The following is a 22,809-nucleotide window of genomic DNA, read 5'->3' on the forward strand; positions in this document are numbered from 1 at the left end:
AACAGCTTGGTGAAGATGGAGACTATAAACTGACCATGGTACTGTGGTACAGGAAGTCATTCAAATGCAGGGAGGAAATGGGAATACAACAGTGATGAGGACTGTATAATAGATGGATAGGTACAGTTCTCTCGAGCTGTGAACGCAAGTCCCAAAAGCTATGTTGTCTCCATGGTGTCAGGGTTAAAAACATCCTAGGACTATAGAGGAAACCAACAACATTGATAGGACTAGAAAGGAGGTTTGTTGAAAGATTTTGAGCAGTTAAGAGCTAAATTGAAAACCAGAACCTCTGACAGATACGGTCATGGATGGATGCATGCATTTGCAATAGGTCGATGGGTAAAGATGAGGTAGGAGTACATTTTCCTCTCGCTAGCTCCTTTACAATCTGCCACTGACCAATCAGCTGTGGCATTTAGGACTCAGATCAATGTTATATGGTACTGTTGAGCCACTGCTGATGGATACTGAAGTCCCCCACCCAGCGTACATTGTGCAGCTTACCACCCTCATTGCTTCTTCCAAGTGAAGTTGGAGAAATCCTGGTTAATCTGCCAAAGGGAGTGAGGATGGGTAGGTGACAATCAGGAGAGTTTTTCCCCCCTCTGTACTTTTAATCTGAGGCCCTGAAACTCCATGGAGTCTGCAGTCAGTGTTGAGAACTCCCTCCTGACTACATGCCACTCTATCATTACCTCAGTTGCAACACACCAGCTTGTGATATAGTGATAGTGGTCTCTAAGCTACAATTCCTTGAGTAATATTAATCAAGCAACAGCCTCACACGGTTAGTGGGACAACTCTTCCCCCAGTTTTGGCACAATCCCATTAGTGTTGTTATGGGTGACTTTACAAAGTTGACAGGGTTGGGTTTGCCATTGTGGTGTCTAGACCAATTTCAATGGTTTAATTCTTGATTGATTGTTGCTGTTTAACTGGTTTTTTAAGAATTAGAATCCCGACAGCGTGGAAACAGGCCCTTCGACTCAACAAATCCACACCGACCCGCCAAAGACTATCGCACTCAAACCCATTCCTCTACATTTACCCCTGACTAATGCACTGAATCTACACATCCCTGAATACTCTGGCCAATTCATCTAACCTGCACATCTTTGGACTGAAAGGGGAAACCGGAGCACCCGGAGGAAACCCAAACAGGCACAGGGAGAATGTGCAAACTCCACACAGACAGTTGCCCAAGGCTGGAATTGAACCAGAGTCCCTGGTGCTGTGAAGCAGCAGTGCTAACCACTGTGCCTGGGTTGAGTGGCTAGTCATGCCATTTCAGAGGACAGTTAAGAGTCAACCACATTGTTTTGGATCGGGTGTTTTATGTAGACCAAAGCAGGCAGGGAAGACAAATTTCCTTCCCCATAAGGCCTAGTGAACCAGGTGAGTTTTTAATAACAATCGACAATGGTGACATGGTCAACATTAGAGTAGATTTTGATGCCAGACTTTTGTTACTGAACTTTAATTTCATCACCTGACATGGTGATATTCAAAGGTGTTGGACTTGAAATGTTAATTCTGTTCCTCTTTGTACGAATGCTTTCACAGCTGCTGAGTTTCTCCAACCGTTTTCGTTTCAGACCACCACATAAATTAACAGCCTGTTTCTGCATACTCACTTGTTCTGCTCGGTTTCCCGAATAACAAAACCTGACTCTACCTTCAGGTCTCAGACACAAGTTTGGTAGGAATGGCAATATTAACTGAGCATTGAATGTAGAATCCTACTTCATGACTTTTTTTATTGGAGAAAAAATGTAATACATAAATAATGCACTACTGGACAAGAAAATTCTGGCACATGGATGAATCAGTTATAAGTTAAGCACTCAAGTATCAGACCTGGTGTGAAAGTGCATAACGTTACTTTGTCCAGCTGAATTTGTCCAACTATTAGCTGATTTATTAGATAACACTGACACCAAAATTGATGTTAGAATCAGACTTGCACCATTCATTTCCTTTTATCTTAAAAGGAAATCTTACTGACTAAAAACAGTTCAGTAGCATTCACAGTCAATGAAAAATACATACCTCGAGCTAAAGCTCCAGCTATCAATGGAATGTAGGCACCATCATATTCTAGCTTGTTTTTCAAAAAGACCCGTAACTGGTCATAACAAGTGAAGTAAATAACTGTTGCAGGTACTGCCATTACTCTGCAAGATAATATATTGTGAGAAATAATTAATTAGACTGATTGTAAGTGTGCTAACATAATATCACAATCAAAAAAATCATTACAGTGCAGGAGGCGGACATTTAGCCCATCATACCCACACAGGCTCTTCAAACAAGTATCATTACCTCATGGCAATCTCCTCTTTTGCCCCCATGCCCTTACACAAAGTTTCTATCCAAATAATCATCCAATACCTTCTTGAATTCTTCATTTGAACCCCCTCACCATATCTGAGCCATGTCTTTCATATTCTAACTATTCACTGTGTGAAAAATGTTTTTCTCACACTATCCTTGCCTCATTTGCACAGCACTTTAAAGCTATGCTCTCTTGTTCTAGTTTCATTAATGACTGGGAACAGTCGCTCTGATTTCCAACCTATTCATGATTTCAAAAACCTCTATCAAATCTCCTCTCAAAAAGGACAACAGTTACAACTTTCTCGGTCTATTCCCATAACTGAAATTTCTCATTTTTGGAATAATCATGTAAATTGCTTCTCCACACTGACCAATGCATTCATATCTTTCTTATGTAATGTCCATAACTAAGTAATACTCCAAATGAGCTCTAACAAGTGTCATATACAAGTTCAACATCACCTCCTTGCTATTGCACTCTATGCCCCTATTAATAAAGCCAAGGACATGGGTTGCACCTGAGCTGGAGGGGCACCAGTTCTTGCAGTGAGATTTGCTAGTGCCAAGCAGGAGCCTGTTAGCTCTTCATAAAACCTCAGCGAGCTAGATAAGCACTATTTCCACTTCAGAAATCCATGCTGACTCTTCCTAAACGACCCACCCTTTTCAACGTGAATGCTATTTTATGCCAAATAATTGTTTCTAGATGCATTCCCATCATCAAAGTTAAATATATGGGCCTGTAAATTGCTCGGTTTATCCTTATAACCTTTCTTGAATAAGACTGTAATGTTTCTAATTCTGCAGTGTTCCAGCACGTCCCTGAGTCCAGCAAAGGCAAAGATTATGGTTAGTGCCCCCACAATTTCTACATTCATGCGACTCAAACTCCTGCAGTGTCTCTCATCCTGACCCAATATCCTGAAACCTTTAAGTACCAAGTCTATCTAAGACTTCTTCCATAATAATTTTGAACACTTCTGGTGACAGGAACTTCCTGCTCATAAGTGTATCAAATATCACCATTAATTTTTCTTCATACTGTGATAAATTAATCCTTGAAACGATTATTAAATACAAAACGATTTTCAAAAATTTACTGTACAACACTTCCAAGGTAATGACCAGTCAGATATTTGTACAGATCGATCATTATAGCACCAATATATTTTAATATGAAGAAACTAATCTGCTATGAGAGATATTAATAGGTTATCAAGTAGAAAAAAAATTAAAAGATAGCTCATTGCATCATAGGCACAAAGGTTCCAAAGCAAAAAGAATAAATAGGATTTGTGGGCTCTAACCCCAAAGGCCGGTGACTGGTAAAATGTGCCTTTGGTTTTAGCCAAGTTAAAAGGTAGTGGGAAAGATGTGTTATGGGTCAGTTATTTTTCTCTTATTTCAAGCATCGTAATAATTTGTGAGCTAAAAGGACAGAGCAACTATACAAAAATATTTTTTAATTAGCAGCTGAGATTCAAAGCAGTGTATTATATATCACAAAAGACACTTATAACTAACAGTTTAATTTAGTGAACTTCAATTTAATGCAAATGAAGGCTATTGTAGGTAATTAATAGGAACAACATTGTTGCTTTTTGCTGATAAACAAATTATTGGGAGTTTTTAAAGTGGAACCAATATACTTGTAGAAAATGAATCATGAAGGAATGATAGAGTTTGTGTTGCAATTGGGACTACTTCTGTTCCTCGAGAAGTGGTCCCTATAATATGCACAGTAGAATTCACAGTCGGAAACTGCCTTCGCCCTGACAAATTATTTCACTGCGCCATTCAAGTTGACTGGTTGAACTTGCTGGTTAGCATATTGCTTTATATAAAAAAAAACCAACATGCATTACAAAATTTGAGGATAAGACATGTCAGTTTGGGCTAAAATTAACAGTTCCCCTCAAGATATTTGTGACTTGGTTACATTAGTTTGTATTGTTGAAAACAGGATACAATATTGTTGGCACATCTTGTCCATAATCTAAAGAAAAACGTATCATTTGTTCACAATGGAACAGAACTCCGGGACCTAAAGAAAATAAGAGATGGACATAATTTGTCTCAGTCTACATGACTTTAGTTACAGATGCAGGGTGACACCTTTTGATTTCTACCTGTAGCCAAAAAGCAAAGCTAACTTGGATCATTTCCTGGATAAGGGATGAGAACTGGAAACTCCAGACTTTGTAAGGACAGTTTCACCTATGCGTGTGTGATTTCAATAACAACAACCAGAAATCTTTGACAACACAGCTCAATACTACAGATTATAATCCTAAACCCTCCTCTTGCCTCATCTCCAACAAATGAGAAGAGCTCATAGATTTCCTTGTCACCAAGGTACAACCTGATTTCCCCCTTCCACTGAACTGCCAGATCAAAAACTTCCTTTAATGTCCCTCCTTGCCTTTTGCCATTTTCTCTCTCATCTCTCATGAGCATTGAGCTCACCTTGTCCATGAGACCCACCTGCTGTTACCTCGATCCCTGTTCCCACTAAACTATTCATCACCTAAAATACATTTGTGGCACCTATTTAGCCAAAGCTCGAACACTTCTCTCATTTTAGGTGTCGTCCCTCTCTCACAATTTGCTATCACCACTCACTTTCTGCTGTTGTCTGGATGGATGGGATTATTATCAATGGCTCCATTTTCTTGAGCAGCAGTTTGAAATTAGACCAGTTAATTTGCAGCCTTGACGTTGAATTTGATTATGAGATAAGCTCCTGGCCTCATTTATCCCCTCCCACTGATCATCTCTTTCCAGCTCACAAGCAAACAACTTTGTCCCTATTTCGGCTGATCTGTTGCTGACCCCCTCAGCCCCAGCTTTCACTTCCTCTTGATTTAACTATTCCGATGGATTTCTTGCTGGCCTCCCAATTCTACCCTTACAAAAACCGGAGGTCGTCAAAATCTTTATCATGGTCATGTCTTCGGTTGGCCAGGCTCCAAGCTCTGGAATTCCGTTTCAACACCTCTTCTGTTCATTAAGGTACACCTTAAACCTACCACATTGACCAAACATTTGGTCATCTGACCTAATATCTCCTTATGTGGGTCACCATCATTTTTTGTCTTATAATTCTCCTGTGAAAATAAACAGTTTCACATTTTTGCACATTATGTCAGACCTTTGCCCAGTCAACGCTCTGTAGTGTACTTATGCCCTCTTCACAACTTCCTAGCTTTGTGATCAGCAAATTTGGCAACTATACTTTCTAACATTTCAGCCAAGTGCAAATTATTTATATATAAAAATTGTTGAGATCCTATCACCCAATCCCTGTGGCATGCCACTCATTATCTCTTGCCAAACTGATGACACATTGGTGTCTAAATTCTGCTTCCTGTTAGCTAATTAATCTTTTATTAATGTCAGTACGATACTGCAACAGTCTTCGTTGCCAGGAAATCTAGTGTACTACTACCACAGGTTCCCCTTTGTCCACCAAAAGGAGCTATTTCTACAAACTCCAAGAGATTGGTTAAACATTATTTTCCTTTCCACGTAAATCATGTTGACTTAGTCAGATTACCTTGAACCTATCAAAGTGGCCTGCTATAACTTATTAAATAACGGCTCCTAATCTTTTCCCCAATGACTGATGTTAAGCTAAATGTTTTCTAGTTTCCCCGATTTCTTCCTTCCTCCTTTTTGAGTAAGGGAGTTACATAAACTATCTTAAAATCTAGTGACCTTCCTTGCATCAGGAGAAAGTGAGGGCTATAGATGCTGGAGATCATAGACAAAATGTGTGGCACTGGAAAAGCACAGCAGCTCAGGCAGCATCTGAGGAGCAGGGGATTCGACATTTTCTGCATAAGCCTTTCATCAGGAATGTGGGGGCGCCCTAGGGGGCTGAGAATAGGGTGGGGACTGACCTACTTGATATTTCCAGTTCATATGTAGATTAAATCTCCAATGGATATTGCCGTGCATTTCTGATCAGTTATCATTTTCCCTTCATTTTGCTCCATCCTACGATGTGTTTAGAAGCCATGCGCACCACTCCCACCGACTTCCTACATTTACCATATCTCATCTCTAACCAAACAAGTTCTAAATCCTGGTTTCCTGAACCATTCTTCTTTTTACCTTCTCTAAGTGGGTGGCACGGTGGCACAGTGGTTAGCACTGCTGCCTCACAGCGCCTGAGACCCGGGTTCAATTCCCGACTCAGGCGACTGTCTGTGTGGAGTTTGCACGTTCTCCCCGTGTCAGCGTGGGTTTCCTCCGGGTACTCCGGTTTCCTCCCACAGTCCAAAGATGTGCGGGTCAGGTGAATTGGCCATGCTAAATTGCCCTTAGTGTTAGGTAAGGGGTAAATGTAGGGGTGTGGGTGGGTTTCGCTTCGGCGGGTCGGTGTGGACTTGTTGGGCCGAAGGGCCTGTTTCCACACTGTAAATCTAATCTAATCTAATCTAATACCTTCACAAATAAACACACCACTCCAAGTTTTCTTAAATGTTTTGTACCCCTCAAGATTCAGGTCCCAATCCATTTCATTCAGCAGCCTCTTTAATGGCTATATTGCGTCAAAGCTAATTACATTCTGATACAGAATCTTCAGTTTTATCCTTTTATTCTTTTAGTGAATTGTATTCTTATAATTAGTCTTACCTGTTGATTTACTCTAGGTGGGAATGCACGTGTTGCTACTATAAGGTGTTGCTGATGTTTAGAATTGTGGTGGAAGGTGATGGGCGAGAGAGTGGGAGAACTATTGGAAAGGTAGAGGAAGAAAGGAATATTTGAGAATACTGGAAGTGTTTAGGATTTAGCAGCAGTTAGAAGGCAAACACCACATGCTAAGAAGCTCTGGGATGAGACTACAGTACTTAAGCCATGGAAAGTATTGAAATCCACAGGGGTCCACACAATAGCTGTAACTGAAGCAATGCCACTGAAAACAATCATAATTGCCTGGAAACAAATGTTCATCATTTTACAAACATCAACAGCTGTTACCTTTCTATAGGGGGATCAGAATGGGCAATTGCATTTACAGAGTTTAACTGTATTCCTGAATAATGTGTCAGGAAAGATGCATAACTTTGAAAAGTAATGGATGGATTTCCAAAGGAATTGAAATAGTTTCAAAGTCTGTACCTGTTAAATAAATAACTGTGCTCAAAACGTAGATATAATCAACAAACAATACATTGGCCAAAAGAAATCTTCAATAACTTGGGAAAATAAATCGTATTTATACACAAAACAGACTAAGTGACTTGCCAAGTTGATACTATTGATGGTTTATGATTTAGAACAGATCAGGAAAATATAGATTTTGTTACACACTTTAAATGACAGCTTGGAGAGATGCATGGATCACCTCATAAACGCTCTAGAAAATATTGTTCAGAGATTAAGGACCATCTACATCGGAGTATGCAAGGGGTTTGCAGTGCAATCCCTGTAGCAAAATATAAAAATCTAAAGGACATTCCTAATACTTGCCCTCAGATGCCAGTAACGCCATGGAGAGGTAGAGATGTTGCCAATAACCAAAGTGAGAGCAAGCTTCTAGTGCAGCTGAGTTAAGCAAAAGCCAAAAGAATACAAATACAAGCCAGGATGACTTAAGAATTTTCAGGACCATGAATGGTGCAAACAATAGGTTGCAAGAGCTGGGGCCTAGAACTAGACCTTACAGCTTTGAGAGAGGAGTGGTTAGTATTAAAAAGGAATGTTTCTTTGACAATAGAAAACATTTAGGGGAGTATTTGAGTTCAGCGAATCAGCCAAGAATATTAACAAATGAAAATATAAACAAGATTATACTTTCCTGAGGTTGAAGAAAAAGGTGTTAATTTACTGTATGTAGCACTTTTCAAAGCCTACAGATAACCAAGCATCTTTGAACTGTAGCCACTATTGTGTAAGAGGTTGTGCAATTTCCCAAAAAAGACAGATTCATGAGATGCTAAATGGGAAAAAGACTCAAAATAATTAATTGTTTACAGTACTGGTAGATCTGCTTTGTCAGCAAAAGGTGCGAATCACAATTATAGTTTTAATGGGAAACAATGCAGTGGTTCTGTTTCAATCTCTACTCGAGGTTTAGACAAATATTCAAAAATGAAATTTCTGAACTAGGTAAGCCAGGACCTTAGTGGCTGTGAAACAACTATCAAAAACTGCAATACTGACCATGACGTAAGCCAGAATTTAAGAGCTTTCCAAAATATACTGAATAATTTAGAGAAAGCAGGGTTCAATCTTTCTCTTGTATTCATGCTCTCTCTTTTAAAAAAATGCAGCTGAAGTACAAAAGTGATTTCAGAAAACAATACCGGTGAAGTCTAATGATATGAACATTAATTAGGATTAGATGTCTTAAGTGATACCAGACAAATAACAAACTGTTTAACTGTTATGGTAAAAATAGAAATGGCTGAAAAGAATGTAGGTTCTCTATTAGAATTAGAAGAGAAATGCCATCCAAAAATGTCACCTTTGTTTGTGGATAATTGAGGTTTGAAGAAGTTTGATAGGTAGAAGTTAAAACAGAATATTTTGGGCAGGGATCAGATACAAAGAAGACAGCCTTTTCTCAAAACAATTAATTTTGCCAGCTCTAAAGGTAGACATGCAAAGATGAAGAAGGAAGACAAAGTTAATTCAGACTGATGAGGCAGCAAGGCTGAACATGATTAATTTGAACCAAAATGCAGTATCAGATGCAACAGACTTTTTTTTAAAAATGAAAATCACACTACAGTAAAACTGCCAACTATCCAAATCAAATCAAATTGTTTTCCCAAGTATTTGCCTTCACAGAATCACAGAATAGCGCAGCACAAAAAGGATATATTCAGCCCCTCGATTTTGCTCTGGCAGTCTTGAAAGGTCTATGCAGCCATGTGCTCACTCCTCTATTGCTGCCACATTTCTGAAATTATTTTCTCCAAGTACTTTATCCAATTCCATTTTGATTAATTGTGGTGCATCTGTTTTCATTAGATGGTCAGGCAATGCATTCCAAATCCTAATCATTCCCCGCATTTTAAAAAAGCTGTTTACCCTCATGTTTGGTCGGGGTTGTTTTGGTCAATCACCTTCAATCTGTTCATCGCTGGTTATTGACCATGTGGCCAGTGGAAGCAATTTCTCTCAGTGAACTCTGATTTTCAGATTTGATTAAAATATCCTCGTAGCCTTTTCTGCCCTAAGAACAAAAGAATCAGCTTTTCCAGTCAGTGTAACTGTGATTTCTCAGCTCTGCAACAATTCTATTGCATTTCTTCTGTGTGCCCCAAATATCTTCATGTCCTTCCTGACATATTGTGCCTAGAATTGGACACAATTCTCCAGTTGGAGTTGAATTAGTGCTTCAGAAAAATTTAGTAAAACTATCTGGCCTCACACACAATGGACAGGATTTAGCTTTGTTGGGTTGGGTATATTAGGAAAAAAAGGCAACAAAAAAAAGTGAGTACTGCAGATGCTAGAGATCAGAATCTACAAAAATGTGGTGCTGGAAAAGCTCAGCAGGTCAGGCAGCATCTGAGCAGGAGTATCGATATTTCATGGATACACCCTTTATCCTTATTCCTGATGAAGGGCAGAAGCCTGAAATGTCAATTCGCCTGCTCCTCGGATGCTGCCTGATCTGCTATTATTTTCCAGCACCACACTAACCAGCTAAGAAATATTGGCTGCATTATTGGAAGCTTGCACAGATGATCAGTGATGGGTCATCCACATTCATTTAAGTAAGGTGAAATGGTTTCTCAGGGAAGGAAGGAGAGGGGGCGCAGAAAAAGAGATGAGAGACAGTCAGCCACAAGACTCAGGATGTTGACACCACAATCACCACAGGGCCTCCTGCCACAATGCCAAATCCCTCAATCAGGCATAGAATGCCCAAGAATAAAGGGACCCTCTGAAGGTCACCAGTAACCTTCCCAGATGATAAGTTGCCTGCCATTTGCTGATTCGATACCAGCAATTGTGGAACGAGGCACTCAGCTGGCCTTTGGGAAAGAAGGATGGTGAAAGCCTTCTCGCCCGTAACTTCAGAGGGAAGGCAGGAAAGCAGCTGAATCTCCATTCAGAAAGACTCAATCACAGCATGTACATATCTTTGAACCTGCCTTCCAGAGGTTGAAGTGGCACCCAGGATTGCATGTATTTTATTACTTGTGTTTTCAATCTAACCTGTTATCAGGTTCTTGCTGTAAAGTTATTGCACTTGGCTTGTATTAATCTTTTCATTCCACCTACGGATAGATGTTTCAGACTTTTGCATGTTGATTTTCATCTACCACATTTCTTTCATGTCCACTAGCATTCCTCCAATTCATGGAATTCCTTCCATAACATCATTGTGGATTGACCACAGCACATGGATTACAGCAGTTCACCATCTTCTCGAGAGTATCAATGGTCAGGCAATAAATGCCAACCCAGTCAGTGACATCCACATCCAACAAATTAAAAAAAAGACCATTGGTGCAATCCTGAAACATGTGGACTTTCTTCAATATCTTGGGAATTTGTTCTCAATAAAAGCAGACTCAAGGGGCTGAACAGCCTACTCACGTTCTTATGGTAGTTTGCAAGTTCAGCCTTTGAATGACGAAAGAAGAAAAAAAGGTTCAGGATCTCAAGAACAAGACAAAGTTCACGGTTTACCGAGCAATAGTAATCTCTGCAACCTTGTATGCTTCAGAGCATTGGACAACTTGCAGCAACCAGTTTTTGTACTTTTGAGGTCCCATCAAAGCAGCATCCACAGCACACTCCAAATGTGATAAGAAAGGTTGTTCAACACCAGCGTTGTCTCCCAAACCAACACGCTTGGCATTAAAGAGGCTGATTGCTAAAACCAGCACTGGACAATTTGTTTGCCTAACAACAGAATTCCCAAAACAACTGCTCTGTTTGGAACTTGGTTATAACAAGAGGCTCTCAGAAGAAAAGTAGAAAGTCTTTAGCAACGTCCTTAACATATCCCTGAAGAAGTTCAAATATCCCCACAGACCAGGAACTCCTGGTTTGTGACCAGCCAAAATGGAGATGGTTCATTTGGGAAGGTACCAAACATATCAAGACAACTCATTGGGAACACCCAGAGGTGTAGTTGAAGATTTGGAGGTGGAAAAACTTTTATTTCCATGATTTTCTTCAGAGATCTCAGTACCTTATTCTTCACGTTATCTTTTATATGTCTTCTATATTTCTACTTGGTTGAAATAGGGCTATAAGTCTTTGATTGTTTTAATATGCCTCATTAGGTTTCAATAATGGGTATCTTCTGGAGTGTCTGCTCTCTCCAAATGTACTGAATTTTAAGGGGGTCTGTTTAGCTCAGCTGGCTGGATGGCAGATTTATGATAGAATGATGCCAACAGCCTGGGCTCAACTGCCGCACTGGCTGGGGTTACCATGAAGGAATCTCCTTCTCAACCTCTCTCCTTTCCCGAGTGTAATGACCCTCCGGTTACATCACCATATCTTTCTCGAATGACACTGCAGCTTTCTGACCCAATAGGACAATGGTGACTTTACCATTACTAATTACACATACAAGGCAACGCACAGAAATAGACTGAATGGTCCAACCAGTTCATGTTGTGGTCACTTTCAGTGTCAAAATACTGGTCATATTTAGGACCCTTTTCCTACCTCCCTTTTCTTTCATTTTTCTGTACAATCCAAACTGCAAAGCTGGCAGTTTTGGTCTTAATCATTAACTCTCATTGAGTTCTTTGAGAAAGTGACCAAACAGGCAGATGAGGGTAAAGCAGTTGATGTGGTGCAAATGGATTTCAGTAAGGTGTTTAATAAGGTACTCCACGGTAGGCTACTGCACAAAATCCAGAGGCATGGAATTGAGGGTGATTTAGTGATTTGGATCAGAAATTGGCTAGCTGTAGGGAGATATAGGGTGGCGGTTGATGGGAAACTTTCATCCTGGACTTCAGTTACTAGTGGGGTACCACAAGGATTAGTTTGGGTCCACTGTTGTTTGTCATTTTTAGACATGACCTGGATGAGGACATAGAAGGATGGGTTGGTAAAGTTGTAGGTGACACTAAGGTCGATAGACTTGTGGATAGTGATGGAAGTATGTTGTAGGTTACAGACAGACATAGATAAGCTGCAGAGCTGACTGAGAAGTGGCAAATGGAATTTAATGAAGAAAAGTATGAGGTAATTCAGAAAAGTATGAGGTTGAGAGGTGACTTAATTGAGATGTATAAGATAATTGGAGGGTTAGATAGGTTGGACAGTGAGAGCCATTTTCCTCGGATGGTGATGGCTAGCACAAAGGAACATAGCTTTAAATTGAGGGGTGATACATATAGATCAGATGTCAGAGGTAGTTTCTTTACTCAGAGAGTAGTAGAGGTATGGAACGCATTCCCTGCAACAGTAGTAGATTCGCCAACTTTAAGGGCATTTAAATGGTCATTGGATAGGCGTATGGATGAAAATAGAATAGTGTTGGTTAGATGGGTTTCAGATTGGTTCCACAGGTCAGTGCAACATTAAGGGCCGAAGGGCCTGTACTGCACTGTAATGTTCTAAACATTAATTCCTCAGCCTCACAACTCAGTGTAAAGATGAGTGATTTCTATTCTACAGCTCCAATGTTTTACCTTGTCTCTTTTTGCCATTGTTCTTAGTCATCTACTACCAGAACATCTGGTGTCCCATTCTTTCATTATTTTCAATAGTCTAATGTATTCCACAATCTGCACTGGACACAGCACTCTAACTGAAGAAGTCATACTAAAGTTGTATATGGGTCATCATTACCTTTTAGCTTCAGTACTTCATACCACTTGAGATAAAACATATTTAACATACTGGAACTCTGCCTTCTTCTTTAAGTCAGTAACTGATCTACAGGTTAGCTTTCTACGTATTTGTTTTAATCATTTTAAATATCTATTTTTAAACAAACATCTGCCCAGGATTTCAAAGGCAAAGTTCAGATTAGTTTCTCACTAATTGCAATTTTCATCAACAAGGCTGAAGCTCAGTTAGACAAATATAAATGCCCCTTTATATTTTAAAAATACAACACTGCAGGTCAAGTGTCTAGCCTTATGACAGCATTACATAGTAACCTTACAATGTTGGAGGAAGTCCACTCCAGAGTGATTTCGGTCCCTCATTACGAACAATTTGAATAAATGCATCCTAGAACACAACCGAGAAAAGAATCCTTGTGTTATGCCAAACAATAACTTAAAATAAAACAGTCAAAAGCAAATCTGTCACAATATCTAGTAAAGCATGTTGTTTGCCTTTTCATTGAAAACACTTGGTAAAGTGAACATTATTCAGTTGGTAATAATGCATTAGCCACATAGCTTAAATCAGTGGTCTATTTCAAATATATCAGTAGCATACAACATTTGGATGATATGTCAGTCTGATAATAAATGCATGTATGTGGAAACAAATTCTATAGATAAAATGGTTAATTTGCTTTGGTAGCGAATCTAAGGGGGTCTGCCATTAATAAGACTTAGCCCTACCTATTTAGGCTTTTTAACATAGTGTGTCAAGAATGCAAGTTAATAACATTGCGAAGAGGGACGAGATATTTGGGACCTGTGTGAACTTGGTAACCAAACATGCATCTCTTTAATTAATCAGATCCAAGTACTGCGAAATTAATGGAACAAGAAGTGAGAAGGAAGTATAAAGCACAGTTGACAAATTCAATGACAAATCAGATAAGAGAAAGAGAAATAAGTGTGAGGTAAAAGATTAGATTGACATAGAGGATAAGGAAAAATAATAGATTAGAATTTTTAGGTAATTGGTAATATCACTGACCAGCTATTGAAAAGCCCAGGCTAATGCTATGAGCACATTGGTTTAATCAGGAATTATAACCAAGACAGTTACACAATTGTTGTAAAAAACAATTTGCTCACTAATGGCCTTTAATTGGTAGCAAATCTGCTATCCTTGCATGTGCAAGCCTACTTCTGACTCCAAATCTATATAACATGACGACTCTAAAATGTCCCTCTGAAATGGCCAAGCATGCGGCTTAGTTTAAAGCCAATTATGGACAGGAAACAAATGCTGTCCTTGCAATGATACCGAAATTTCACAAAAGATATAAAACTCCAACAATAAGTAAAACTTTATGAGATGAGATACATACTTATGCTAGTTTTCACTGCCATAGAGGTTATTCAGAAGTAATTAACGCTAATTCCATCATTAATAGGATATTTACAATGAGATAGTATGGCCATAAAGAATTTTGTCTATTTCCAATTCAAACTCAACAGCAAGAAACCATTTTTGAGAAGCCAGCAGCAGTGGTGCTTCTTATTCAGCAACTTTTGGAATTCCACTTTTGAGCACGTGTGAACTTGCTGCAGGATTTGCAGGAAAGAATGGATCTGGGACACATCAATTGTAGAATGAAAGACTGGCAGTACAAATGGGAACTGAACATTGGACTGCCTTTAAGAAATAAACAATGCAGGCCTAGTCAAAGGTATATTTCTCAGTAAGGGGAAAGATAGTGAAAACTAATTCAGGAGTTTCCTGGACAACAACAGAGATTAAGAAGAAGAAGAAAAAAATGTATTATGAGAAATGTCGAGCGGATAGTACAATGGAGAACAAGGTTGAATATAGAAACTTCAAAGGGCAAGTAAAAAAGGAAATACCGAAGTTATTTGTAGCAGATAAATAATAAAGCATGGTAAGGCGAGGGCTGCGGCAGATCGGGAACCAAAAGGAGATTAATTCTTGGAGACATTAAATGTGCTAAACAAGTTCAGTAAAAGAAAAGATAATTTTAAACCTAAATGTCTGAAGTAAGAGGGAGGTGGTGATATGATAGGCAGTTTATACTTCAAAAATGATTTGACTCAAGGACCAGATGTAACAACTTCTCTCAAAGTTAATACCTCGTTAGGTGAATGCAGGTTCAGGAAAACCAGAAATGATTTCTTAAACTCTGCTATTCACCCAAGATGAATAAAGGGCTTTTGCCTGAAACGTCGATTTTCCTGCTTGTCAGATGCTGCCTGAGCTGCTGTGCTTTTCCAGCACCACACTCTTGACATTCAACCAAGATCATGGCTGATTTGCCCCAAGCCTCAACTCCTCTTTTGTCACCACCTCATCCTGGAGGAATCTTGATGTTTCAAAAATCTACCTCCTCCTTAAGTATCTTCAGTGGCGAAGCCGCCTCAGTCCTAATTTGAACTAATCTGACTTAAAGGAACTTTAGCAAATCTGGGTCAATGGGGATCAGGGGAAAACTCTGTTAATTCGAGTCATATCAAGCATAAAGGAAAATAGTGGTTGGACATTGGTCATCACAACTCTAGGACATCTCTGCTCAAAGTAGTACTTTAGGCCCAACCATCATCAGCAGTTTCACTAATGATCTTCCTCCCATCATAATGTCAAGAATGGGGATGTTTGCTGACGGTTGCACAATGTTCAGCATTATTTCTGACTTCTCGGATACTAAAGCAGTCCTTGTCCATTTTCAGCAAAATGTTGATAATAGCTGGACTTTAACTGGTACTGATACATTATGAACAACATTATTGAGCAACCACGCTTGCAGGGAACATAAAGACTGACACTAAGAATTTCTATAGGTACATGAATTGAAGGAGTTAGGTAAGACAAATGTAGGTCCCCTCCAGACAGAAATGGGGGTATGCATGATATGATACAAAATGCCTGAGCAACTAAATACATACTCTGGTTCTGTCTTCACAATAGAGGACAAAAATCAGATACCAGAAATGTTGGAGAATGCAAGATTTATTGAGGGGGAAGAACGGAGGGAGATCAGTATTAGTAGAGAAACGGTGCTGGGCAGATTGAGGGGATTGAAGGCAGATAAATCCCCAGGGCCTGATAATCAACAACCCAGAGTACTTCAGGAAGTCACCTGAGAAATAGTGGATGCACTGGTGGTCACCTTCCGGATTCTTTAGACTCTGGAAGAGTCCCTGCCGACTAAAGGGTAGCTAATGTAGAAGGTAGAAATGACAGCCAGACTACTAAGACCCCTCAGAATCCTAGTAGCACACAAACCCACCTACATTCTCAAACAAAAACTAACAAACTTAAAAGACCCAGTACAACCCATGGACAAAACCAATGTCATCTACAAAGTTCCATGCAAGGACTGCCACAAACACTACGTAGGACAAACAGAAAGAAAGTTAGCCACAGGATACATGAACACCAGCTAGCCACAAAACGACACGACCCTCTCTCCCTCGTAGCCCTACACACGGATGAAAAAAAAACACCATTTCGACTGGGACAACAAATCTATCCTGGGACAGGCTAAGCAAAGACATGCCAGAGAATTCCTAGAGGCCTGGCACTCCAACCACAACACCATAAACAAACACATAGATCTAGATGCCATCTATCAACTCCTCAGAAAATAAACAGGAAATGACATCACCACAAACCCCAGGAACCCCATCCAGGAGAAAGATATAAATAGAAAGCAGGAGACAACAACTTCACTTCACTTGGAGGTCGCCACTGATGATGTTACCTAGCCAGGTAATGAAACGTCTGGATATCAAACCTACAGCTCAGTGAGCAAATCTACACCATAAATGTTACTCCAATATTCAAAAAGGGAGGTAGAGAGAAACCATGTAATTATAGACCAATAAGTCTAACATTGGTAGTGAGGAAAATTCTCAAATCCATTATCAAGGACTTGAGAGCGGAGCATTTTGAAAGCAGTGGCAGAATCAGACAGCGTCAGCATGGATTTATGAAGGGGAAAATCATGCTTGACAAATGTGTTGGAATCCTATGAAGATGTAACTAGTCAAGTTGACAAGGAGGAGCCAGTTGATGTAGTATTTTGGACTTTCAGAAATCATTTGATATAGTACCACATAACAAATTGTTGTTCAAGATTAAAGCATATGGGATTGGGTGCGGGGGTACTGAGATGGATAGAAAACTGGTTGACAGAGAGGAAACAAGAAGTTGGAATAAATAGGCCTTTTTCAAATTGGCAGGCAGTAACTAGTGGGGTGCCACAGGGATTGGTGCTAGGACTGCAGCTATTCATAATACATACTAAAGATTTGGATGAGGAAACAAAATTAAACATCTCAACATTTGCAGATGACTCCAAGAAGGCAGATGACTACCTGAATGGCTGTAAATTGGGAGAGGAGAATGTGTAGTGGGACCTGTATGCACCAGTCACTGAAAGTAAGCATGCAGGTGCAGCAGACAGTAAAGAAGGCAAATGGTTTGTTGGCCTTCATTGCGAGAGGCTGAGTACAGGAGCAAGGATGTGTTGTTGCAGTTATACAGGGCATTGGTGAGCCCACACCTCGAATATTGTGTGCAGTTTTGGTCTTGGTTTCAGAGGAAAGATGTTCTTGCTTTTGGGAGAGTGTAACGAAGGTTTACCAGGCTGATTCCAGGGATGGCAGGACTGACATATGAGGAGAGACTGACTAGGTTAGGATTGTTTTTGCTGGAGTTCAGATGAGTAAGGGGTGGGGAGAAGAAAGAGTCTCACAGAGACTTCTAAAATGCTAACAGGAGTAGACAGGGTGAATGCAGGGAGGATATTCCCTATGTTGAGTGCATCCAGAATCAGGGGGTCACAGTCTGAAGATTCAGGGTGGACCATTTTGGACAGAGATGAGGAAACATTTCTTCACCCAAAGAGTAGTGAGTTGATGCAGGTTTCGGCTATTGAATTGGAAGATCAGTCATGATTGTGATGAATGGCGGAACAGGCTCGAAGGGCCAAATGGCCTCCTCCTATCTTCTATATTTCTATCAATCCACACAACTGCTAGTCAATAATCATTTCCAAAAACAAAGAATCTAACCATCATCTCTATAAGTTCAATAATATTATCCACTGAATCCCTAAACTGTAAACATGAGGATGTTCATATCAACCAGAAACTGAATTGATCCAGCCAGCAGTTGCAAGAGCAGATGAGATGTTCGGAACCGCGCAGCAAATAACTCAAGTCCTGACTTCTCAATGCCATCTGCAAAGCGTACGTGAGGAATGGATACTCTCTATCTGCTTGTTATGGTACAGCTCAACACTCGAGAAGCTTGATATCATCCAAAACAAAGCAGCCCAACAACATAGACTGCAGCAATTCACAAAAGCTGCTTTTACAACACCTTCCAATCCCAGAATGTCTACCACCACCAAGGCCAAACAGATGCAAGATGACAACACCATTTGCAAGTTCCTGTCCAAGTCATAACCATCTTGGATTTGGATAATATTGACAATTCTTTTACTGTCACGAGGTCAAAATCCTGAAATGTTGTTCCTCACAACACCGTGGGTGTCACTACACCACAGGGATTGCTACAGTTCAAGAAGGTAGCTCACCACCACTATCTCCAGTGCAATTTGGGATGGGCAACAAAATGCTGGTCTAGACAGTAGAATGAATGAATAAAAAGGAAGAGTTAACCTGTTTGTGCTTTTTAAAAGAGGTTGATTAGAGTTCTGGTGTTGATGTGGTATACATGGTTTTCCGAAAGGCTTTTGACACAGTACTGCACAACACGGCTACACCTCATGGAATGTAGGCATAGTGGTAATGTTTGAGTGACAGAAATCAAAAATAAATGATGAACAAATGTCTCCGACTGGAGATAGGCTTGTAATGGAGTTCCCATGAGTCAATGTTTTGCATGAATTCCCTGCTCTTCCTGCAATATACTAATTACTCAGACTTTTGTGTACTCAGGGCACAATTTCAAAATTTGCAGATGATCTAGCAATCAGAAAGATTGTGAATTGCATTAGACAGCAGATGAAATTCAATACAGAGAAATGTGAGGGGATTCATTTGGAAGAATAATCTAGAGTGATCATATAAAATACTCATTGGGAAGGGATTAGAAAAGAAGTAGCATGAAAGGGAGAATTAAATAGCATAAAAGAAGAATATAAAAATGAAGTAAATGAAGAATGCTATAGGGTGCAGGCGCTAAGATATTTAAGTCTTAGCTGGTGATCATCCTTAAAGTCCAACTATTTTCACAATGGGAAATTAATATAGATAAATGAAGGTGATGTTGCCAGAGTCCAAGGATCATTGGGCTACTTTCTCATTAGAGAGGCGAGTAGTAATGAGTTTAACCTGAAGGTCATCACACCTCAGCCGACGGAAGAGCTTGAAAAGGAGGGACATTCATGGTGAACTCAGCTGGTGAGGGAGCTGAACCAGCAGCCATGTGTTCATCAAATTCACCAAAAGATTTCACATGAAAATTGCATCATTAAATAAACAAATACACCGACAAGTAACAGAAAAGCGATCATTAAGCAATAGTCAGGAAATAAATTAAATGCAGATAATTTAATGATTCACAGATGTTGTGAAAATTCATTAATAAACTGCAGCAATTAACTTATTGTTAAGTTTTCCACATAACAGCAATACATAGAAATAATGATATAAATATCATAAATGTGACTTTAGGATAGGATATGAACTGTGAAGAATACAGTGGGAAATAACAAGTAGTAAGTTAATGGAACACAATTTGCAAGGCAAACACCAGACTACCACAACCGTTCTTTAATATTAAATAAGTAAACACACACATACAGATTAAAACAGGAAACCTTTAAATAGATAAACAGATGATGGTTAATAGACAAGAGATAGGAAAGTAAATCAATCAATAGAAATTAATTAATTGACTGAAGGTAACTACATGAAGCTGTTCCGTACAAATTCATCCATATTCCACTGCATTCTTCAGGTCCAGCACTACTTCTGAGGACTTTGAACATACCAATCATGAAAATTCTCTTGATGGTTTTTCAGAAATTTCTCACCTTCTCTTTACACACTAATTTTCCCAGTCTATATGAAGTTCATCAAAACTCCCAGTTAAAATTAACATATATTCCTTTCATCCACCTGTTGTCTACAGCTAATAATCTTCCCAGTATTTGGTGACCTATAGTATAATAGCTGTTTTTGCTTAATTTTAACGATAAAGTTTCTGTCTTTGATCTCTCATTTGCTTCAGGCCTATCTAGCGTTCTCTAATAACATTTTTAATAAGTGCTGTTATCCACGTAATGGCCCTCCCCTATATACCTCCTTTTTCAATAACATCTATGGGAATGCCAAATGCCCAAACCTCTCCTTTTCCAGTTAGTTCAGTGTTAATTCTGCTGCCTTGCATTTACCTGTCTGAACTCACCCACTACAGCCTGCTTTTCTCAATCCTCCTTTTCAGTCTTATTTCTGAACTGCTCTGGATTCAAATGCTTGTCTGGTTCTCCCAGAGATAGAATCAGAGAATGCCTACAGTGCAGAAGCAGGCTATTCAGCCCATCGAGTCCACATTGACTCCAAACAGGGTCAGACCCACTCCCTATCCTATCTGCATAATACTGCATTTTTCATGGCTAAACCACCTCATTTGCACGTCCCTGGACACTATGGACAATTTAGCATGGTCAATCCAACTAAGCCGCACATCTTTGACTGCAGGAGGAAACCGGAACACCCAGAGGAAACCCACGCAGAAATAGGGAGAATATGCAAACTCCACACAGACACCCAAGGGTGAAATCAAAACTGGGTTCCTGGTGCTGTAAGACAGCTGTGCCAACCACTGAGCCACTGTGTCACCCTGTACCACTCTCTACCTTGTTTCTTGTGCTCAGAACATTGTGTATAGGAGTCGGGATGTCATGTTGAGGTTGTACAGAATGTTGGTGAGGACACTTTTGGAGCACTGTGTAGGCAGTTCTGGTTGCCCTGCTACAGAAAGGATATTATTAAATTAAAGAGGGCGCAGAAAGGATTTACAAGGATATTACTGGGAATGGAAGGTTTGAGTTATAAAGGAGAGGCTGAGACTTTTATGACTGGATCTTTTTGAATTCCCCAAGAGATTAGGGAATCTTGCTTTCTCTATGGCAATCATTCAGCCAGAGATGACTTTTCAAACAATCAGGTCCTATTTTTCCTGTAGTGTAAATTGTTGAATTTTGACAGTTTTGTATTTGTCCTAATGAGTGCAAGATTAAAAGCTTCAGTTTGCTTTCTTCATGGAGACAAATATTCACTCAATTCAAAACCAAATTTGGATAAATGACAATTTGCTAAATTTATTCTGAGCATATGGTTATTGTTACAAAGCTCAAATTGATTGTTCATTTTGAGTCCCATGGAGAATGTGGTAGTGAGCTTTTTCCTCAAAGTACTGAAATCCTTTTATTTTGTAGTGACCTCCTGCATAGTGACTCAGCTGTGATCAGGAAATAATTTACGTCCATGTTAAGATGTAATAGGATTTGGAAATGGCGATACCACTGATCTTGTCCCTCTTACGTGTACATCTGAAGTAATGTGCCGTTAGTGTGCCAGGTGAGCTACCAATCAAGTGAACTGTAGCACTTTTGATGGTATTGAGCTTTTTAAGTACTGTTGCAGTTACAGCTGGATAAATGATAAACATTCTTGAGGAACAAGAGATTTTTTTTTAAACCTCTCTATGGCTCATGAGCTACAATGCAGTGCTCTTCTAGGTTAAAGAGATGTGGTTATAGCATTTGTTGAAATGTCCATTACTTGGTAATTGTGCACTAACAACATTACCAGCTGTTTATCAAGGTGGAGATTATCTTGTAGATAAAATACTGTCTGACAGAGGATGACGAGACAATGTTTGTACAGGATATACTTTTAAAAAGAAACTTTTGCGCATGTATAGGGGTAGAATGGGTCAATTTTGTGTGTAGCAATGGGTTGATGTAGACAGCAATGGAGACTGGAAGGTACAAAGCAGCCCACTGGACTCAGGAATCTGTGGAGGGTCTAGAAAATAATGTTCAAGTCAGCAGGAAGCATGGGTTGAGGCAGAGTGGAATAGAAACAGTGAGTGTTGGTGTTCGTCCTAGATGGAGACAATCTGGTAAGCTGTTGGGGTCGGTGGGGGCAATATTACATATTAATACAGACATGAACAATAGGTAAAGAATGAAGAGACCCAGAAGTTGAGAGATAAGAAGGTCATCAACCTACAGCAGCTATAGGAAGCGTTGAGTGATCAATCCTTCAAACCAAAGCAGTAGGACAGTAGAGAGAAAATAAATGCAAAACTATGGAGTAAAGGCAAAGAACCTCATCTTTGGAATAGTGGAATTATCTGAATAAAAGAAGCGGTGAGGAGGATTAGGGAAGCTGCATGGCAACACCTGGTGGTGTGACAGAGTAATTGGTACAATTAAATCTTCGCATTTTATCAGTGGAATTCCAATGATAATGTTTCCTTTTATGTTGAAAATGATTTATGTGCTTCAGATAAGACTTTGAATAAATAATCCTATGATATCATTTTCTGCACCTTCATAACTTTGGTTATTGAATATCTTCTTTTGTCTGATTCATTCAAGGGACATGCATATCGCTTGTTAAGCCAACATTTAATGGA

At 39.6% G+C, this 22,809-nt stretch overlaps 1 protein-coding gene across 3 annotated transcripts in view; it reads right to left on the reverse strand.

Moving 5' to 3' along the window:
* The window catches only part of LOC132815776 (probable mitochondrial glutathione transporter SLC25A40), a 64,148-nt gene that overhangs the window by 28,515 nt on the left and 12,824 nt on the right, over positions 1-22,809 (reverse strand). For all 3 annotated transcript variants that reach the window (XM_060824967.1, XM_060824966.1, XM_060824965.1), the window contains exons 5-6: positions 13,451-13,518; positions 2,053-2,177 (exon numbers count right to left, since the gene is read on the reverse strand). In XM_060824967.1, the coding sequence (XP_060680950.1) occupies positions 2,053-2,177; positions 13,451-13,518 (193 nt within the window). The remainder of the gene's footprint in view (positions 1-2,052; positions 2,178-13,450; positions 13,519-22,809) is intronic.

This window comes from Hemiscyllium ocellatum, chromosome 5, assembly GCF_020745735.1.
Source record: "Hemiscyllium ocellatum isolate sHemOce1 chromosome 5, sHemOce1.pat.X.cur, whole genome shotgun sequence".
In the NCBI taxonomy this organism is placed as follows: domain Eukaryota; kingdom Metazoa; phylum Chordata; class Chondrichthyes; order Orectolobiformes; family Hemiscylliidae; genus Hemiscyllium; species Hemiscyllium ocellatum.